We start from the raw sequence: 8,576 nt of genomic DNA, 5'->3' as shown, positions 1-8,576 counted from the left end.
AAAACTTCTAGGATTTCTACCGCTCTCGTGACAAACTAGAGGAGAAGATACAGCTAATGGCATGCAAAAATACTTTATATAAATATCTATATAAATAAAATCGTTTCAATAGCAACTGATGTAGCCCGAAGTAGGACAGGAAAAGATAAAATAAAATATAAATAAACCAAGACATTCTTACGTTTCACTGCATAATACAGCTTTGTGTCCAAACATCTCCGGCCAAAATAGTTGAGGTCATGAATTTGGTAATCAAGATTTTTAACATTATCTTGTCAAAAGCACTCTATCATAGTCAGTTTATAGAATTCTTAACGAAATGGAGACTCAGTATTCTGACCTCCTTCTTTACAATAAAGTGCGATGGCTTTACAAAGGTAAAGTGTTAAAACGTTTTTCTGTGTGCTTGAAAGAATTAAATACATCCCTAAATGATAAAGGCATTAATCCCCCTGAATTAGAGAACGACAAATGGTTGCAAGCATTTTACTTTATGGTGTATATAACAGTGAAATCAAATGAACTGAATCTAAAACTGCAAGGAACGGGATATCCAGTCTATGTTTTGGCAGAAGAATTCGTTTGTTTTGAAGAAAAAAAAATCCTTTTGCAGAAATTATTCAGAGCGGTCAATTACTTTTTTTTCAATTTGTAAAGCTCCAGTGCAACACAGAAAGAAAAATTAAAAATGAATTAATTTGAGCAATTTAAAACTATCAAAATGGCTGTAGCATTTATATAAAAAAATGTTCTCAACACTAATAGTAACGAAATCCACATCAAAGCACGTGAAATTGATCCTGGAAAATATACAGAGTTGAAAATCAAGTTGGAAGAGTTGGAGCTCCAGAAATGTAACGCAACAAAAGTGGTCAGCGAGAGGAGGCACTTATATTCGACGCATGGAATAGTCTTCCAGATTACTACAGTCAGGTGAAAAAGATGGCATTTGGAAGGCTGACTATCGTCGGATCGGCATTTTCGTGCGAGCAAGCAATTAAAAGTAAAGTAAGATGCCAACTAACAAATGAAAATTTAGAGTCGTGAAACTAAAAACAAGCTATAAGCCAAATGTATCCTAACGTTCTAAAACCATGCGAAGCCATAGTTATCCCTGAATTTGTTTTGCTCAATTGTTTATTATTAAAATACAGGTTAGTGTTGTATGTAAATGTTTAATTGTTTAGATTTTATACTCAAATATGTAATTATCCAATAATACCACACATATATATAAAGATAAATGGATATTTTCTCTTTTGAATAAATAGATTCGTTTGTTTAATAAGAAAAACTTTATTAATGCGAGTACTATTTATTGTTTGGAAGAAAAAATCTTGTGGCTCTTTAAAGGCGTTGAAATTTTGTAAATTGTAATTTTGGCTCAAAAAGTTGCCGACCCCTGGTCTAGATCAAGATGGAATTGTCTGAACGTTATTTTTGGGGGGGTTTTGTTCATCTTGTTGTGATCTTTACACAATGGTTTCACTACAAATAGACTAAAGTAGTTGAAAAGAGAGCTCTCGGTTTATATCAACAAGAATCTTCATGACTTCCACACATGAAAGACATGTGAATTCTAGAGTTATTTCTATTGGATGGTTGTACTTGTAACCAGTGCTTTGTTTTCTAAAAAAAAAAACGGTGCCGGTTCTCAGTGATGGATTGCCTAACTTTTAATTAACTACTAATAAATTAATACTAAACGTCGTTAAAATGCAAGAAAAGTATTTTCCCCAGATTAAAAAAGGTCCCGGTACGCCGTATTGGTGAGTACCGTCACAAAAAAAGCACTGCTTGTAACAAACAACTACAGACTTCTAAGCTCAAAATATTTTCAATTACCTCACTAAATAGATTTGATATATTTGTGATGTGATATTACAGTGCACAGAGCAAGCAGGTAACACTGTGCACAGAGCAAGCAGGTAACACCGTGCACAGAGCAAGCAGGTAACACAGTGCACAGAGCAAGCAGGTAACACTGTGCACAGAGCAAGCAGGTAACACAGTGCACAGAGCAAGCAGGTAACACTGTGCACAGAGCAAGCAGGTAGCACTGTGCACATCTACATGGTCTATTAGTATTTTTGTTGTCAGTTCATCACGTTGTTTAAGTGGATCATTTATTTTGAATCTGTTTTGGTTTCCTGATTCGCTGAAGTCACCTGTGAGTCCTGTGTTGAGGCTCTACCGCCGTGTCCAATACAACCAAGGAAATAAACAAACACCGACCAAAACAATCAAGTCGACACTAGTGTTATACCAATAAACACTTTTAATACTTAAGAAGGGATCCGTCTAATGTCCTCGGTTACTAGCCGTCTGGATATAGCTTCTAATTTTCACTGCCCTAATGAAAAGCGTCTTGTTGATAGTGTTGAATAGAGCGTTCTTACTTTTTAACAAACTTTACGTCATTGTCGCTAAGTAAAACTTTTCCCCTATTCCCGAAACAAATAACGAAATCCTAATGAGGTCGTAACACCTGCAAGCAAGATCCCGAGTTCTTTGACATAGAGACAGCATAACATTGTCCAGTACATTAAGATCATTCTTCCATCTAGAAAGCTTTTTGTTTGTGTTTGAGCGTTATGCTTTAATGTTTCATTCTTAGTTTTTGAATCATTTCTTCTCATTGGTGGAGCACATGATTCCTCTAACAAAAAACTCCTAATAGAGAGATGACATTCCGTTCAATTTTAGTTTTGGCAAGTCTGGTCAGTATTTAGTTTGTGCAAAAAAAAATATATATATTTTACAAAACATTTTTTTTTCCTTGTTTAAAAAATTCATAATACTTATTAATTTGAACTTAAACAATAACCTTTAGTATCGTCATGGATTTAGTGAAATCTGTTATGTTAATTATCCACAAGAACTTAATTGCATGCAAATCTATTTATATTTGAATCTTAACACATATGTTCTTGTTATAATAGGTCTGATCATGTTGTCACATTAAGGCCCACAATATCAGTAATTAGTCTTAGAATTGTTTATAGAATTATTTTAATGGAAAGCAACCCTGTAATTAAATTCAAAAATTCTAAATTGTCTTCCTTTGAACTGTAGATCATTCTGACTAGAACTTGGTGGAAAGGTTAAAGTTCACCAAAACAAAAACAAAATAACAATTTGAAAAATAAAAACGAGTGACACTCACGTGACCTTCTTTTGAAAAATCTTCTCCAAACGGATTTGTGTAACCTGCGCCTGTGTCCAAGAAATGACCCACTCCTGCCCAGTGCGTGTTTTCTTTGCAAGGGTGAGGGATGATGTTACCATTGGGAATGTTGAGTTGGTACATCTTGTAGCTGGAGGCCGCCCCCAGGACACAGAGCAAAGTGACAACTCTGTGAAGGCAGTGATATGGTTTGTCTGATAAATGGTTTATATCAAAGTTTTTCTAATGTCAGGCAGCGACAGAACTCCAATACAAAGGAAAAAAAAAGACACGAGAAATATATCAACAAACATTTGCAGATTTTAGACTATCCGTTGAGAGTATGTACACTATACCAAAATAAAACTCACTAAAATATAGATTTACCTGTAGGATCATAAAAACAAATTATCGCAGGTCAGTGTTTGAAAGGGAAGCTGCTTTTTTTATTTGTTGTGTAATTTGTTTTGTATTTTTATTAATAAATTGTGAACTACAAATACCGTGACACTTTATAGGTCGCCGCTCTAAATTGAAACAAAAAATCTATAAGTATATACTATTCTCTAGTTCAAGTAGCTCGCTAGCACAGTGGCTAGGACGTAGGACGGTGCAGGCGTGAGGCACAAGTTCTAATTCAAGTCGTCCCCCCCCCCCTTGTTTTTTTCTTTTGGTAAAAAAACAATTACGGTAAAATCCACCCAGATCTCCCTTTCTTCCTCCCCTCCATATTTTCTCAACTGGTCCAGACACGTGATAGGATCATTGCGTATTGAGAACACTAAAAGCATGAAATAGTACTAAACAAAAACAACTGGTAAAAGTACTAGATCTATTAATTGCACAGATTTATTGTTATTGGTCTAGATTTATTACAAATTTAATTACATAACTGATCCAAACTAATTGATACAATTACACTTCGTATAAGCTTTTTTTTTTTAAAGTATTTTTTATACTTTGATTTTTTATTTTTTTAAATTTTCAACTTGGCATAATGAATGTTGGGTATATTTTCTATTTTGATCTCGACAGAATTTTAAAAATTCATTTTTTTACGATCACATATTTACAATTCTTTGCGTTTGATTTCATTTCAATTATTGAATTTCTATTTTTTACTTTAACCATCAAAATAAATTTTAGCTTTACGCCATGTCCCTATTTTGGTTTCAATGAACCCTGTATCTAGATCTAGATTTTCTTATGAATTTCAAATGTTCAAAGAAGTTCCTACCTAAGTGTGTTTTGTCTTCCCTGCATAATTCTATTCCGATCGTGAACTTTCAATGGATTCAATCTGTTCAGTTACTTGTGAAATAGTCAAACGACTCATGACAAACACAGTTGCAAAACCAACAATAGATTGACTGCGTCGTGTCGGGCGGTGGGGGAAACAGGGTATCAAACATCAGAGGCTATTTGAGCTTAACAATCAAAACTCCATGGATTCTACTGGTCTGTTAACTATATTTTCAACGCCATGAAGTACGTTTGTAAGTGTGGCCAGCTTTTAAAGTATATATATATATACATTTGCAAATTGAAAATATTTTTACCTTGAAAATTTTGATTAATATACCGCAAATAAAGTTAATTATCTAAATAATGCCTCCATTTATGTGTGTCTAAATGCTAAAACGTTTGCAAAATGAAACAATTTACGGCCAATTTTTTTTAGCGACCCCCGAAAGGGGAATAGACTCTATTATAGTTTTATGTGGTCTGTCTGTCCGTTTAGATCTCGTAAACAAGAAAAGATATTGAGAATCCAATATATGATATTTTAGACCTTTCAAAGTTCTGATGCAATGGCTACTTTTTTCTTTTCTGAAAGTGAAAATTTTAATTTTTTAAATCAACTATGCAAGCAGTTTTTTTCATAAAAATACACCATTTTTACAAGTATTCACTATTAATAGTAACAAACACGGGAGGCTATTTAGTAAAGGAGTTGACAATTTACCATATTTTTAACAATTTTATGCAAACAGTTTTAGTTTTTTATGTGAACAAAATTTAATGTATTGTTAAGTTATATATGTTCAATCTTAGTAAATACTACAATACCCCAAAAAATGTTAACTTTTTTTAAAGAGAAAAAAATATTTAATTTGCATATAATAATTTAAAACAACAATTAATAAGTAGTTTTTCATATTATCGCGTGAACTGTAGTGCGGTACTATGCCCATTGAACACTTAACTAAACGGATTTTTTTCACGGAATTTCACGGAAATGTTGTTTTTTTTTCTTAAGGTTTTAAATAAAAAAGAGATTGACCCTTTACAAAACAATTAGATAAATTAGATAATCATTATATGACATCAGTTTAGCCAGCTTCATATCCAACTACTCCTTCACTTTCACCTATCCCTTGGTCTGCTGGACCGTTCGGGCATCACACAAGATCTTTCAACCTTCTCCATTCTTCACTATCATTTTCCTTTGATAGAATTTGATTCTGATATTCTTTCTGAAAATATTGAAACCTACCTTTTTACCTGCCTGGGTGGACCCCTTCGGGAACCAATTATAAGTTTATGTCTCCAAACAAATTGTCTTTGTAACCTTGTTTTTCCATATATTTCCTTGAAAATAGATTTTAAATAAAATGCGAGACGTGATTTCCCTTTTTTACTTACCTCCCTGAAGTCGCTGGTTCTTAAAGTGTTTTAGAAGAAAGTTGCATGTAAAAGTGTGTTTATTTTGGTTTCATTGGTTTGCTACGTCATAAATTCTGGTGGCATTAGTTGGTCTCTCGTTGTACTTGAGGGCAGTTCACCCTCTAAAGTTTGGTGAAACAGTTGGTGTGTTTCTAGTGTTTCATTTCTCATAGGTCGCCGGTGTTGCCGTTGTATCATCAGTTCAGAAGTGTCTGTGTCAGTCTTTGTGTGCCAATGTCATTCTTGACGTACATTAACAGTGCTGAAGTGTTATTTACCAGTACGGAAGAGTTGATGCCAATTGTAGAACAGTTGATGGACTCACTTCATTGATGATGTGGCTTCACTATTGGAATCTTTTAATGTCAGTGTCAGGGTACTATGAAACATTGTTGACAAATTTCTCAACTTAGTTCGGTGTGACACCTCTTCTGGTGTTTATTAAAAAGTCTGCTCTATAATAATTAAACATGCCTTCTCTTCTTCTCAAATTGTTGCACTACTGTTGTCGCGGATGTTCACTATAACTAAAGCAGCACTACAGGTATTAGAAAATATTAAATAACTCACTTCTCAGCAGACGATAGATTTATTGATATAAAGCAAAATAAAGCCTTAAAGGCACAGTGAATAATATTTCACAAGTAATTAATCCAAATTATGAAAATACTGAACTATTACATATGCTCCAAATTTTGTTCTTTTATAAACAATCAATATACGTCCAGCCTTTCTGAGGACTCAAGATCAACTGACCTTGTGGCCAGATCAAAAACGAGGCTTACCCATAATTCCCAACTAGATTTCACTTTTCAAGTGAAACAGGACAATTAAGAACTCCAAGTGAATCTTGTTTACCGCATGTCAAAGCAGCTCTCAAACAACGCTGTGACACTAGATGGCACCCCGTCAAAATAGCGCCGACAAAATAGCGCCGACAAAATAGCGCCGACAATATAGCGCGAACAAAATAGCGCCGACAATATAGCGCAGAAAAAAATATATTTTAGTCATTTTGAAAGAACTACTTTAGATATCGTAAAATATAATTAGACACAATATTTTGTTTTTGCTTTTAATGTTATCATAATTTTGCAGTCATTTTGCAGGAAACACTTTAGATATCTTAAAACATAAATAAGCAAAAATCATAATTAGGTAAAATGAATAATTTCAAAATATAGCATTTATTTACTTCGAAAATACGCTAAGATACTTGTCAAATTTACACACACACACACACACACACACAAACTTTCACAAAATTAAATTGAAGGAAATGTCACGTAGAAATTCCATCACTGGCTTTTTTTTCCGTACATTGGCAATATAGCTTCAAGTCGTCTGTTAAGTTGGAGGTACTTTGTCTTGCTTGCAGCTTTACTTCGTTCTCCAGCATTGTAGCTCAGAATCTTGTTCTCAGTGTTCTCCTGTTCTCTGAGGAAGTGAGAGATTAACTTGTACACATTTGGGTGATGACCGTCAATAGACAGCTGCAATGCATGGTGCCATCCCTTCACTGAATTCTGTGTTCGTGGTAGATTGTCCTGCACACGATCTCTGACAATCCATAATGCTATTGGAAATCTTGGAGTCACTCTCTGGCGACCAATATAGTTTTCCTCCCAATAGTCATACAAATTCCCTACCTCATCTGTCCGAGCTTTATTGAAAAAGATAGAGACATCAACAAAAATGATGCCCAGGACATTAAATTACTAATAATCCGGTACTCTTTTACACATCATATACAAGTCCGCGCTGTTTTGTCTTGCGCTATTTTGTCGGCGCTATTTTGTCCGCGCTATTTTGTCGGCGCTATTTTGTCCGCGCTATTTTGTCGGCGCTATTTTGTCCGCGCTATTTTGTCGGCGCTATTTTGTCCGCGCTATTTTGTCCGCGCTATTTTGTCCGCGCTATTTTGTCCGCGCTATTTTGTCGACGCTATTTTGTCCGCGCTATTTTGTCGGCGCTATTTGGTCCGCGCTATTTTGACGGGTCACCACACTAGAGGCTTATTTGTATTATTTCTATTATTTTAATTATTATTCTGACACATAGCAGTGCTCAATTTTAATTGAATTTTTTATTGAACACCTACATATAGTATTATTTCATTCATCATTTCTATCATTCTCATTTGCTTTTCTATATTTTAAAATACATTTATAAAAAAAAGTAAATGACCTGAATTTGAACTCGAAGGCTAAAGCCTCATCAGCTTTCCCCAAGCCGACATGCTAACCACTATGCCAGGGAAGTGCTTATGAAAATACATTTATAGTTATCTAGTGTTAGTTTCAACTTTGCCCTCTAGAAAGTATAAAGGGGGCTACTTCAAATTATACCATCTTATGAGTCAAGTACTATTTCTTTCTCTTGTTCCAGATACCAAACAATATACTAATTAACAAATTAACTAATTGGTGATTTTTTAAAATTGATTCTCGTTTTGTCAGGTAGAAGAAAAAAATTTGCAAAATTTCGGCTTGGTCCGAAATTGGGCGTGAGAGAAATAACGTGAGAGAAATAACGTGAGAGAAATAACGTGAGAGAAATAACGTGAGAGAAATAACGTGAGAGAAATAACGTGAGAGAAATAACGTGAGAGAAATAACGTGAGAGAAACAACGTGAGAGAAACAACGTGAGAGAAATAACGTGAGAGAAATAACGTGAGAGAAATAACGTGAGAGAAATAACGTGAGAGAAATAACGTGTACAAACGTGTTGGCATGAAAGTT

General features: G+C 34.4%; 1 protein-coding gene across 1 annotated transcript in view; it reads right to left on the bottom strand.

The window, feature by feature from the left end:
• LOC106059099 (DBH-like monooxygenase protein 2 homolog) overlaps window positions 1–4,512 on the bottom strand; it is a 20,235-nt gene extending 15,723 nt beyond the window's left edge. The window contains exons 1-2 of the mRNA XM_056005104.1: window positions 4,404–4,512; window positions 3,167–3,356 (exon numbers count right to left, since the gene is read on the bottom strand). Of these exons, the coding sequence (XP_055861079.1) occupies window positions 3,167–3,356; window positions 4,404–4,429 (216 nt within the window). The 5' untranslated portion in view covers window positions 4,430–4,512. The remainder of the gene's footprint in view (window positions 1–3,166; window positions 3,357–4,403) is intronic.
• Window positions 4,513–8,576: the final 4,064 nt, after the last annotated feature.

The sequence above is a fragment of the Biomphalaria glabrata genome, chromosome 12 (assembly GCF_947242115.1).
Source record: "Biomphalaria glabrata chromosome 12, xgBioGlab47.1, whole genome shotgun sequence".
Taxonomy (NCBI): Eukaryota; Metazoa; Mollusca; class Gastropoda; family Planorbidae; genus Biomphalaria; species Biomphalaria glabrata.
Note: the sequence above shows the minus strand (reverse complement) of the source record. Positions and strands in the feature narration are given on the sequence as shown.